This window comes from Fulmarus glacialis, unplaced genomic scaffold (genome assembly GCF_000690835.1).
Source record: "Fulmarus glacialis isolate BGI_N327 unplaced genomic scaffold, ASM69083v1 scaffold11951, whole genome shotgun sequence".
Taxonomy (NCBI): Eukaryota; Metazoa; Chordata; class Aves; order Procellariiformes; family Procellariidae; genus Fulmarus; species Fulmarus glacialis.
The window spans coordinates 63,348-77,040 of NW_009192172.1; the positions used below are offsets into that span (position 1 = coordinate 63,348).

At 42.8% G+C, this 13,693-nt stretch overlaps 1 protein-coding gene across 2 annotated transcripts in view; it reads left to right on the top strand.

Moving 5' to 3' along the window:
- Positions 1 to 11,016: 11,016 nt before the first annotated feature.
- The window catches only part of GPM6B (glycoprotein M6B), a 30,702-nt gene continuing 28,025 nt past the window's right edge, over positions 11,017 to 13,693 (top strand). For both annotated transcript variants that reach the window (XM_009586960.1, XM_009586961.1), the window contains exon 1: positions 11,017 to 11,077. In XM_009586960.1, coding sequence (XP_009585255.1) covers positions 11,017 to 11,077 — 61 coding nt within the window. The remainder of the gene's footprint in view (positions 11,078 to 13,693) is intronic.

The window sequence follows — 13,693 nt, forward strand, 5'->3', positions numbered from 1 at the left end:
TTTTTATTTTCTTTTAAAGTCTGAAATGTATCAAGTAATATAATTTACTAAAAAGATTTTATCGGTCGTGCTTCCTTCTTTTCAGAAAGAGTGAAAATTTGTTAAATATGCTTGCAACTTGGGAGAGAGAGGGGGAATAAAACTTCAAACAGCGCTGCTAAAAACAGCCTGGGCTGCTTTTGTTTGGACTTTCAAAACGCAGCAGCTTAATGCCTCCATTGTACGCAGGGGGAAATATGCTAATTCGAAGCACATTTCCCATCAGAAGCCCTTTCAGTCCTGTCATCGTTGAGATATGAAGGATGATAAAAGCGGGGAGAAGGGGGAGGCCCGTATTATGGGAGCGCGGCTGCTGGTTATTGTGCACGGGGAGCAGGGCTGAATAGGGCTGACGAGCCCGGTCATCCGTGAAGCCCCGTGGCCCTGGGGCCGCGCGGGTTCCCATGGGCGCCTGCTGCCCCCCGCCCCGCTGGGACCCCCCACCGCTGCTGCTGGGGGCAGGCATCCTCGGGGGTGCTGCCGGCCAGGACAGGAGCGGAGGGACTGCTGTCAGGATTTGCAAGGGCCAGCCACCGTCACCCGTCCTGCAGCCCTGTAACCCAGTGTTTCTTTCTGGGTAACGTGGGCAGCTACTTTCTGTTCCCTTTAAGGGCAGCTTAAGCTGAAATAACTGATTTTTCCTGACAAGGCCTCCATCGCTTCCTTTCCAAGTTGGTGATGCTTGCAGGGCGGTGGTGCTCGCTGGCTGCATGGTGCTGAGCTGCCTCAGTAAAGAGGCACCTTCAACTCAGGAGATGGGTGCTGCTGCAGTTGGGGTGTTTTTTTTCTTCACAGTTATGAAACAGAAGGGAGTCTGTGAAATGCTACTTAGTTCTGTTACCACTCGTTTATATGATTAAATTTTAGGTTGAAATAAACACATTCATCAGTGTTTGGTATGTATTAAAAATCTGTAAACACTATTCTTTAAATCCTGCATGATATATATAAAAACCTAGGGTTTGTTCTTCTCTTCTCTTCTCTTCTCTTCTCTTCTCTTCTCTTCTCTTCTCTTCTCTTCTCTTCTCTTCTCTTCTCTTCTCTTTCTTAAAAGACATGAAAAGCTCTTTAAATGGCGGGTTTTGTCACAGGAGTTTGACCCTGTTGGTCTGGAGCTGGGGAGATGCTCAGTTTACACAGGAGGACTACATTTTCTGTTTTCTTTTTAACAGGTGCTAGTGTTGTTTTATTGTAGAGAATTTGGGATTAAATGAACTCGAGGTTCTGGTAACGTTGCTGTGATACTTGCTTGGAAATGGTTTGAAATGGCAATGAGAATTTAGTTGTAGTTGTTTGTTTGTCTCTATAAACCTGCAGTGTACTAATGGCAAATTAAACTAAGAAAATGGGCTTTTGATTGCATTTGCAATCTGGTGATGTTCTGTCTGCAACAGAAGTATGTGCTACACTTGAACACACCATTAGTTTAAATATTTCTGAGGACCATAGCTGGAATTAAGTGCTTAGAAATACTTTCAAAGTAGTGGTTCGTCTTCAGTTTCTTCCCTGTACTAATGAACTTGTGAACAGGCAAATCGGGCTGGTTGATTTTGGCTGGGCAGGAGAAGCTGGGATCTTTTTCTGCAACCTGCAGGCAAGTCTGTGATCTGCAATGAGAGAAGCTCTATCCCGTGTTGAGCAACATGCCTTTGGTCACCTCCAGGGTGATGAGCACACACTTGACGTAATACAGTTTTTTGATGCACAGACACAGTTTCTCCTGCGAACCAAAGAAAGAACCTTAGCCAGAGGCTTTGATGTTATTTCTTCCTTGTGCTTTTCTCCAATGTTTTAATTTTTTTTTTTTTCAATATATCTATCCCTTCTCCCTCTCCCTGCTTGCTTAGCTCCTTTCTTTTCTTCTCCAAAAGGTGCAGAAAGGTGAAGCAGATGATGGTACTTCTGGAATTGGTACTGGTGATAGATACACAAGATGTGTCTGTAGTACTACTGAGAGAAAAAACGCCCAGTGCTGTTTTGAATAACAAATGCGAGGGTCTCCAGAGCAAACACATGATAATGCTTAGGACTTAACACTTGGGAAGCTCTGAGAGCGAGAGAGATGGTTACAAATAGGCTGAAACCCAGAAAGCAGAAACAAAGTGGGATGGGAATGATACAAGGAACACATGAAGAAAAGTAGATGCTGAATGAATTTCACTCTGACTCATGACAAAGCGCAGAAATTATGCTTTTCAGCTGTTTAAAACAAGTGAATGTCACGTTTGGAAAGAAACAGAAATGGGGATGTAACTAGGCAGCGTGAGGGTGGGATCGCTCAGAAGAGAGTCTGGGTGGTTTTCAGGCAGCGGGACGGGAGGCCAGTTCGGAGGCTGGGATCCTGCTCCGGCTCCTTTTGGAGAAGCCGCTCCTTCTGCATTGTCTGCAGCGGAGGCCTGGCTGCTGTGCAAGCCCTCCTTTGTGCCGAGCCTCAAAACCTGCCGGGCTGCAGAATGGCTCTTCCCGCGAAACGACCGAGAAGCTCCAAGCTCGAGACACTTAAAAAATTAGGCGAGACAAAGCGTTGGAAATGTATACTCTAGGGAATAATCCTGCCCTGGCAAGGGATTTTACTTGACAGCCTATCTGGGAACCCAGGCTGAAAGCTGCTACTTTGTCCTTAACTCACCCTATAGCGCTTTTGTCTCGGAGCTCACTTTGTATGCCGGATCACCCACTGCTGAGGTTTGGCAAAAATCGAGGCGTGACATGATCCAGACGGAGCTCCAACCGTGCTCGTTGTTGGCAGGTTAAGTCATTCCCTGTTTATAAGGTAGAGGGTGGGTTTTTTTTTTTAATTGCACTGAACTCCCCGAGTGCACACTTAACTTTTTATGGGCGCAAGTGAAAGACCTGTTAAACACTTCAGCGGCCGTCGTTTGTTGTCCACCAGTGGCGTTCTCAAAGCCATTGTAAAGCGCAGAAAGAACCGCTACTTTATACATGACTGGGGTCCCAATTGATGCAGCTAGAAAGAGGGGATTGGAAGAGCTAGGCCAGTCGAAGTTGCCTGGCACATATTTAGTCGATGAGTTAATTGGACACCCTCAAAGTGGAACTTGTTAATGTCCTGCCGCTTTCCTAATGAGGATATCTGCCCTTGCAAAGAATGCAATGATTAATTGGGGACCCTTTCGTTAGTCTTAACTGAGGATTTCATGACTAGTGTCTTGTGTGTGAACAGAAACTATATTTGCAATTCAACAGGCTGCCCAGGGCTGCATGACAGAACCGGTCCAGGATCTTTCCCAAAGTATAGTTTAATTACACTGGAATGGGAATTTTCAGTATCAGGGAAACAGCTACAGTAACAGTGACTTACAAGGTGCTGAAACTTTCAACAATGAATTTCAGTACCTTGTACCAATCATTATTTTGATGCTTTCTTTTATATCAACATTTTGACTGCTGAATTAAGTGGGCTTTTCAAAACATTGACACACAGCTGCCCAGTAATCCATGAGTGGGTCTTGGAGCAACGTACGGCTGAGCCTGGTGTTGGTGGGGCCAGCCTTCCAACCCGGGATACTGAGGTGAGCAGATAATGGTGCCTAAGAAATGATGCTCTCACCGCGTGGTTTAGCTCTGCAGCAAACTCCAGTCTGACACTGAGTAACTTGGTTCTGAGCCCTGAAATTTTGAGCTGAAGGAGGCTGTAGCAGTGGGATGGTGCTTAGTTGTGCATCCACTATCAATCATAATACCTATTGCATTACTCTATAAATTAGTTTGCATTCTTCATTGTGGTTCCAATGATGCTGATAAGGTTTTCTGCTCAATAAAAATATATAGAATCATATGCATATGTTTTCTTCATGTACATACATATACATACACATACACGTTTTCTGCATATGTATACACACACACATATCTATATCTATGATTTATGCATGGAATCCCTCATGAAATTCAGAAGGTGTCTTCATCCCTGTCTCTCCCCATACCCCTCCAGTGTGGGGTGCTTTTTTATAATGAGTGCCCCTGGTTTCTTTTGGGAGATCTTTAAGGTTTTGTACTTCTTTATATTTCCCTGCTTTTTTCCACACTTTGTGAAAAGACTGGACTGAGGCCAAGACTGAAGAACAAAACGAGCACTGAATAGATGAGAGATTGTAGGTGGGATGCTGAAGTCTATGCAAAGAGTGGGAGGGCAATTTTGAAAATCAGAACTGGGTGTAAAGTTAACACAGGATTGTCTGATTAAATCTGTGGAGCAGAAGAGTAAGTTTGTGTCAAGGCTGAACTCAGTGAAGTTTAGATTTATTTATAGATAGATAAAGAAAAAAAATCAACAGGTAGCCTCCCAATACCGATCCTGTCTCAACTCTCACGCGTTTTGAGACTAAGCGGCTGTGTTAGCAGGAGTGTATTATAATGGTACCTTTGCTGCCTTCTAAAACTCTGGCAGAAATAGCTCTTCTACAAGTACAAGAGGCACTTATGTAGAAGTGCTAGTAAGAGCGACGTAAATATCTAGGATGCTATCTCAGTATGTCCAAGTATTTAGGAACTCTTGTCAGTCTTCTGAGATAGCAATAGGCTTTGGCAAGAGTATTGGAGGAGAGGTTCATAGCAAAAGCTAAGTAGATTGAATTGTCTTTAAGGCGCAGAATTAAGGGAATGAAGACAAAGGACCTGAGCATATCTGTTTCCCGCTGCACTGCAGCGTTCCTGTTGCTGCCGAATGCTTGACTCGAGGCAGAGGGATGGAGAGACAAGCATGACAGCTGTGGTGAAGGTTCTCTGTTGTGAAGGTGACAGAGAGAGCAAAAAAATGGCATTATGTGTGCCAAAATCAAGAACCTAGCCCTTAAAATGATGGAGGAGTGTTTGAAGCACTGTTGAAGGACTTCATTTATTAGTTATGTATGTGAGGATGTTGCCACTGCTGAACAGAAAATGTATATAAGACTGGGTAACTCAAAGCCTTGTTTTGCTGTCTAATTTTAAATTTAAAGCATTTGAAACTTGCCATACATTACACTTGTAGGAAACCATACATACTGCCATAAAATTATTGAGCTGGAGTAGAAGCTGAAGATGACCATTGGGGCTGGTGCTCTGAATGTTGCTGAATGAAAGCTACTTTGGGGGGAGATGCTGGGGTGTCTTTGCTTTTGTTTTTCTCGTAGTCTTTGTCATCCTAAGGTGGTCTCTGCTAAGCCCTGTGATGTGTAAGTGCAAGGATGTGACTGCCCTTGTTTTCAATAGTTGAGGGGTGCGAGTTGGCTGTGAGGTGACACCTGCCCAACATGTAATACAGTTTGAACTTCTGTTACAGCAAGCAGCATGTTCTGCCAGAGAGTCTCTTGCCTCTTCAGAACATCCACTGCTTTTCTGTCTACTGTTTTTAAAAGTCCCATAGGAGAGGAGATTTCATTGCTTCCTTTAGAGGTTGGTTTGATGTCAGGAAGTTTGCCTGAAATTTAGTCAGAATTCTCCCTTTCAACTGCATCCTCTTTTTATTATATTAAATCACTTCTTCCCTTCTTGATATTTATTTATACCATGTGAATGTTTAGAGGCTTTTCCTACTTTCTCTTCATTTTTCATTTAGATTTTCCTGTATTTCCAAGCTCTCTCAGCTGTGGTATAAATGGGCTCCAGTTTGTCAGCATCTTTCTGTCAGGCTTGCCAAGAGCGTGGTGCTACTCCAGGCAGCCTCGCAGGAGAGGGGTGCAGAAGGTGACGTTGCTTCCAGCTCAGTTTCAAATGTAACTTATTTTGTTTTCATTTTTATCACTTTTCCTCAAAAGTCTTCAGCGTAGTTGAGATTCATGTGTTCTCTCTATCAGGGTTCTGAATTATTTTCCCCAGGGCTGTTCTTTAAATAACACCCACAGTTCTTACACCCAGAAAAAAACGTTATTAAAGCCATTAGTTAGGATAAAGAAATAATATCTCACATTTTTTTTAATTACTTCCGTGCTGTTGACTGCCTTTCATAAGCAGAAATGGACCTCCCAGCTGCTTAAGAACATCATCAATTCTGCTTTCATTTTGACTTTGATTCTAGCTCTTCAGGCTTTTTTCTTCGGTAGCTTTCACGTCTCTGCCATTTGAGTCTTCTTTGAGACTAGGACTTGATGCGACTTAGCTACTGGAAAAGCTGTAGAGAACCATCTATTCACTCTTTAAGGGATTTTTTTTTCCTCCCTTTATGTTCCAAATAAAGGTTAGCCATCCGTGTATGTTCTGGATTTAGGCTGTTTATTGCCTTTGATTCTCGCCGGTGGCTGTGACTGCAATCGACTAAAGCAGTGGTCCAGCTGGAAACTAGCAGGCCGGCCAGAGAAGTGTATGAAACCCAGCAACTAAACGGCATCTACTTTGCCTGCCTGCTTGCATTTAGCTTGGCAGCAATTATTGCCATCTTCATGTGGCTTTATTAAGGGGGTCACAGGACTGGTGCCTTCACACTGTTACGGGCTGCTTACCCTCCTGGACTTTCCTGCATCTCAGTGATTTTCCTTGGTTGCAAAGGTAACCACTATCCATGCTTAAGCCTTTAGTTTTGCCCTTTTTACAGAAATCCAAGATTGCGATCCCAAAGTGTAGTGCAGGCTCATGTTTTTTAGTAGTTTGTATGTTGTACTGAGGTAAAAGTGCAGGTTTTTTCCACTGTTATTTGCTCATTAATTTGGATTTCATTTTCCTAGTAACTTAGTATGTCTGAAAGAATGGGCCCCAAATTTTTTTCCAAGTACTTGCCAGGTATATGACCGCAGCACAACTAAAAGCTTGTTGTCACGCTTTGATTTTATGCACATGGGAAATTTGCCTGCTTTTGCATAAGCATTCAGTTTGGGTTTTATACTCAAGTCTTAGGTAACTGGTCTAAAGCTGGTGTGAACATAAGCAATTACACTGAGAGACACACCAAGTCACTGCATGTGTTATTATGTTCTTTTCTCTTGAATATTTTTGCATATTTCCTTAAAAAAAAAAGTATTCTACAAGTTGTCTTTAAAATCAGTTGTTTGGAATATATGTCAGTCTTGTTTGAGGGACAGTGTCTGAATTTTAACTTCTGAGTCTCGGATCTCATAGGCTAATCTCAAATTGCTCTTGAAGTATGTGAGAACAGTCTTTATTACAGCACTGTGAAGCCTTTGTAGAAATGGCAAGTGTGTATTCATCTCCTGAAAGCTTGTGAAGAATTTGCTGAAGCTTATGACAGAGCTCCTCAGCCTTCGGGAATGTAAACTAGATTCAGTGACATTAAAGATAGATGTTCAAAAGGAATTGGCACATGAACAGAATTGGGTTTTTAATACCTTTTTTAACTTGTGCAATTATACTATTTTACTTGGCTGAGCAAAATGATTAAATGTTTTTTTTAAAGCTAGATAAAATAGATTAAAACCTCTTTTTTAAAAACTATTTTGCAGTGAATGTCACTTGGTCTGCAGTGCCTTCACATACTTTGCTCCACTGCTATTCATCCTGACGTTTGGCTGTAGGCTCAGAGCTGTGCTTTAGCAGCAGAAACCCTTACTGCTCAGCCCCTCTCCTCATTTTCATTTTTATTTTGGTCTGCAAATAAAATGCTGGGCTGAACTCCTGAAATATAACTAGCTGCCTTCCCTGATTGCTGCTTGTTTAAATCAGCCTGGTCTGTACAGCAGGTTTTTGCTGAATATCAGTCTTTAAAGAATTTTTTGTAATTTCTGCCTTTATGGCTTTGTCTTTTGCCGTGTTGGCATAGACTTGATGTCTCCTGGTCTCATCACATATTATGAAAAGGATATATTGATTAAGGGAGGAATCGTTGGACGAGACAACTTGCTGGCCGAGATTAATGCTCGAAGTGCAAGATCAGCACCCATGTTAGCCCTGGAGGAAATAGCATATAGTTTGTTTTGTCTGCTGTGTTTATCAAACCTCTGTTTGAAGATTAAGAAATTACTTAAGATGACAAGTGCTTAAAACCCATCATATATTACAGTAATCTGGAAAGTAGTAAGAAGGGAGGGTGGAGAACTTTACGCTCATGCATCACTTGCAGCCTTTAGAGGATGATTTAGTAGCTAGAATTAATGCTTTTGAATAGTTGGGATTGATGGCTTCTGAAGTCTTCAGTTCAAGCTCTTGTGAAGTTAATTCTGGTATTGTGCACTCTCCTTCTTCATTGCTCGTTTGGGAAAGGGTTATCCTGGGAGAAAGCAGGGGAAATAGTCTCCCAGCCTGATAGTTTTGTGTTTATAAAACATCTGCTCTGAAGTCCTGAGCCTGCCTAACAAAATGTGCTTGCCAGCAGGAAAGCAGGCAGCTTTGAAGGAGCAGGTCTCACTGATACAGAGTGGAGGGCTTCGTTAGTGGGTTTCCTCCAGGGACGGTCTGTAACCAAAGGTTCTGTCTAATGTATTTTCTGTTTAAAGAAAGGAAATTCCAGATGATATTTGTATTTTCTGTATATTTATACTGATAAGTGCGTTAATATTATACCACTTGAATTAGTTTTTGAACAGGCCTTTTGTAACTTGGGGTAGTCAGAAGAGAGGTTTCAACGTTTTAAACTTTTAGACCTTCCAAAGTAAGCAAAGAATCATTAAGAAACGGAGATCTAGACTATGACAGCAGCGACCAGAAGTACCGACTGAACAATGAGAAGTTCCAAGAAGGGAATTTGAATGTCAGAGGCAATCAACTGTTTTGACCAATGACTAAAATTTGTGTGACTTTCAGCAAGTAGGGTGTGTTTGCTATGGATTTTCAATCTTATTGATGTTAAATGGGGGAAAAAAACACTCGTCGTAGAACATTTTCTTTGTATAATCATTATCCCAAATGTAAAGAAGTTGTCTTTCCTTTCTTGACTGCGGGATTTGAACTACTGTTAGTAATGGTTAAAAGAATACAGCAAACACATCACCTATGGTTTCACCTTTCAGCTGCTTCCTTGAGAGAGTGCATTTGCAGTACATTTTAATATGTGTATGGACTGCTGTGTGGGCATTAGAGAAGGAGATTGGAGAAATACGCCTTGCACCTGGGTTGAGGTCTCTGCTGGGGCTGCTGGTTTGATTACCTTCAGGAACCCAACCCATTGCCTCACGCTGGTTCCTGAGGATACTTCATCTCCTCTACAAATTAAGTTCATCCTGCTTATAAAAAGGTCTGCTGAGGTGGGAGCTTCAACTGCAGACTTTTTCTGGACTCTCAAGAAAGCTTTTTAGATAAATGCTTGACATCAAATTTTGATGCTGTGATATGAAACCTTAGGATGACTCCCAGATCTCTTGGCAGCTGGGCTGAAGCATATGTCTGAGCAGTAATGCCCAAAGCAAAGTAACAACTGTGGTGTCCATGGTGAGAGAAGAGGATTTGTGCACTGATTTCTTGCAAGAGAAGGGAACTTTATCTAGAGGTTGGGTGTGAAGTTTTTTGTGCTTTTCACTAGGCATCTATAGAAATAAAAATGCACAGCAAAATTGTGGGTGTAGTAACTTTAACCAGAAGAGGCTGAATTGCAGCCACAAATCTTTGGACTGCTTCCCTCTTCCCACTCTCCTGGTTGAATCTGTTGTATGGAACATGCAGCGTGTAGGTTTTAACATCCCCAGCATTTGCTGAATCTGCTAGGCGTCTTTGCAGCCTGCAGAATCGGCTGCAGTGGCCGAAGCGAAGCCTGCCAGACCGCAAAGGCCATTACTCCATGGTTGTTCCATCATCCTACACACAAAAAGGGGTGCCTTTGGGCACGTCTGCCCTGTGCAGTGTGGCACACTGTGAGGCCATTGAGACAAGCAAAGTGACAGGCAAGGTTAATTAGCCTGAGTACAGTACAGCCTTAAATATGTCAGTTATCTTGGGGTTTGGAAGGTGAATAATAGCCCTCTGTGGTGTTGCCTGGTCTGTGGCTCCCCAGCACAGGGCTGCTCAGAGCGGGCTGGGGACACCTAAAGTCACCTCACGCAGTGTAGACACGTCCCAGATTTGTTGCTCCCAGAGCCAGGTTAGTACAGCTTGTTAGATCGTGCTGCAATCTGTCTCGATTTAGGGGAGTGACCAAACAGCAACTTTGCACTCACTTTTAAGCATGGCTTTAGGTCTCTAATGGCAGACATCCTTTTAAAAACCCAAGCTGTGTTTTCTTCAACATTTTAACCTTTAAAGTATTGCACGTGCATTTTAGGTCACTTGAGCTTGCTTCCTTTCTGCTTGCTTGGATTTTTTTGTGCTTTTTTTTCCATCGTGCTTGCTAGTCAGAGAAAGAATTTAAATTTTCCATGTATATGTATATGCCCACTTTTGCTTTTATGCTTCTTTCACACGGTTTATTGCCGTGGGTGAGCGGAACTTACTCGGCAAAGAAAGCAAACAGAGAGAACAGACCCACCGCCCCCTGCCCCTTGAAAGAGCAGGGGGCACGTGGAATAAATCAAAACGCGAAGCATAATAACGAAGTCCCATGGGAAAGGGAGCCTTGCGATTGTGTGCTGGCGTGCACTCCCCTTAGAGACAGCGGCCGGGGGGCTCACCCCACGGTGGCCGGGGGGCTCCTTTCTTTCTCGCTCGCATCTTCCCTCCCGATGTCGCCAATCCATTCACCGCTGAGAGAATAGATTGACATTCGATGGGAGCCTTGGGAGGCAGGGGAAAGAGGGGGAGAGCGGAGGGGGAGAGCGGAGGCAGAGAGGGGAAGGGGGCGCGAGCTGGTGATGCCGGTCCCCACGACGCGGCGAGCCGGGGCACGGTCAGGCACGGGCTGGCTATTTTATAGCTGTGGACCACGGTGACGTATGGCTGAGTGCTCGCTGGCACGGCTCCTCGTGGACCAGTCAGCGGAGCGAAATTGAAGCTGACAAGACTTTTCTGGCGTTTTGGAAAGGACTGTAATCTACTGTAGGGGAGAACAGAGCCGCTCAATCACCGCCGCCGTAAATAGGAGTCGGAAGGGAGTGAGAAAGGAGGCGAAGAGAAAAAGTGCTTGCTGGGGGGGAGGGGGGGGCGGCATTTTTGGTGGATGGTATGAAGCCAGCCATGGAAACTGCAGCGGAGGAAAATGCAGAACAAAGCCAAGAGAAAAAAGGTACCCAGGGGTCTAACAATAGCCTGTTTAAATCTTTTCATTCAGGGGGCTTAAAGAGGTTTAGGCCAGTTTTGTCACTTTTTCGAATAGCTCTTAAACAATCATTACTGCATCTTCGGGCTTTCAGCCGTCCTTTCCTGCATGGCTTGACAACAAATTAATAGAGCAGCAATCTTTCTGCCTGTGTCTGTATTTGCTCTGAATCTGTCCTAGCCCTACCAGAAATTATGTTTGCAAAAGAAGTCTTGTTATTGCTGCGTCTTTGACGGATTTTGGTAAATTTGGTTCACAGAGGTAGCGTGTGCCTGTGTGTTTGCATGTCGTTTTCAGAGCCATAATCTGGTGTTTTCATCGAGACTAGCCATGTAGCAAGGCTTTGCAATGCAGTGTGGGAGACCTAGGTTATAATAACATACAACAGATTATACTATCACATAACCTTTGTGTAGTTAGCTTGGTGCCAAATGCTACTCTTAAATTCCTTTTCTTTTTCTATAGTGTTGTCTGGCAAATTTTGCTTATGTAGAGATCTGCCTGTGCTATGATAACAGGGAATAATGCAATGAGTTTCACAACATTAGGTTTCAGGATATGTTAATCACCGAGAATTGCTGCTTAATGGAGAGAACAATTCCATGGTAGCAGTTCTGCGGTAGGGAGATGGCAGCACAAGGAGGAGAGGTGCTTCATCCATCCCAGCCTTACAGGTGATTTATTTGGTCTGGAGTGCTGAACTTCAGAGGATAAATTCAACTAGCAAAGGACTGTTTTCTTTCTGCATCATATAATTTATGCCAAATAAATGTCCCTCTTCAGTGTAGCAGACTGCTGCACAAAACATACCAATATTTTTTTGCTAAATGATACAGCAGTAACAAAATATTAAAATTTCCACTGCCTTTTTACATGAGTCATGGTATACTTTTGAACCTGTTGTGTGTCAGTTAAAGCAATCTGAATATCTCGTAGGCATATGCAGCTGACACACAACTCATACATTTCCCCAGGTAGAATTGTTTAATTTATTGTTAAACACTTCAGATGTGAACATAATGATAAATCCTGGTACTGTCCACTACCAGATTTTGTTTTCATACTTTGAATCTGATTCCTTCTACACGCTTTGTATAATTCAAACCTAGCTTCAGTTTCAAGTAAATGAAATTTGTCAAGTGATTAGACATAGTACTACATAATCCCTTAGGGATTTCACAAAAGGAGATCCACTGATGAGAGATTGAACTCTGAAAGCCATTAGTGTATGTGGACAATAACCCACCTCACTGCAGATTTTGAGTAATTAATGTACAAAATGTCCTAAATATCTTGGCAATAAAACCATCTTGAACTCATAGATCATTCTTCAAAAATTACAGCAATTTTTTCTTCTGATTGATTAGTTTCTTTTAAACTGATAGAACTCATGTACAATAAACACCAATGAAAGTTATCCATATGCATTAGCAGCTGTGCAAAACGAAATGTGTTGCTGAGTGTGTTTATGATGAGTTTATGGTTTCCCTTTTATTTTGGCAAGGATGAAAGCACAACATGTAGAATGGTAAATCTGTTACCAAGTCAAGGTGGTTGATCTGTTACTTTCACAGGATGCAAGCAGGGGAACTTCCTATCTTAATTTTACCACCATTTCCTAGTTTTGCTGTGTTAATTTTATGCTTTGGATCTGTTACATAGGTATGTGTATGTAACACTTGAAGGCTTTGTTCTTGCCAGTTCCCTAATTTCTGAAAGTAACACGTGGTCTCTCACATTATGCTCTTTATTTCTATTCACTTAAATTCCCAGTATGTTTCAAATCGAATTAAAATGCAGAAAGCTGAAACAGTCCTACTCCTAGTTTCAATAGCAAAATAAATAGCCCAGATCCCCCTACTGCCATGAAGCAGTGATGTAGGAGGCATATTCGGTTTTGGGGAACAGATTTTCTAAAGTGCTAAGATTGTTGAGCCCAGTCGGGTGTTTAGATGGGCTCAGCAGGCATCGGTACCTCTGAAATGGCAGGATTTTTTGAAAGGGTTCTTTCACCAGCAGCTCTCATGGAGAAACATGGGCTTTTTCTCTGTGTGAAGAAACTTCCTGGAAAATGCTGCTGCTTTGCTTTGGGGTGTAAAACGGAAGCTGACCCCTTCCAAAATGTGTCCATTTACTGTCCAGACTGGATCTCCTGCCTACTATGCTTTGCACGCTTGCCAGGCTTGCAATACTTGCTTCTTCCTCTAAGATCCCAGCTGGACTTCGTGTAATGGCCGCCCTTTATGAGACGCCCTAATCCAGTGATTGCAAGACAGCCACCACAGCTTGAAGCGCTTGAAGCACTATCACAAAGTCTTTTAACTCCTCCTTCCAGAAATGAATTGCAAAGTTCAAGGAGATAAACCAATGTCAGAGGGGACTTGGGGGATGTCGTTATTGCTAAGACTGAGCAAGAGAAGATCCTGAGCATTTCGCTTTGGGTATTCAGGTTCACAGACAGCATGCTTTGCACTGCCAAGTTCTGGGGAAAGTATCTGCATTTAACTATTAGCAAATTGTACTTTTAAGCTAAAAGCTTTTTCCCTTTACCAGAATTTTAAACTACAGGTTTCTGGGTTGTAT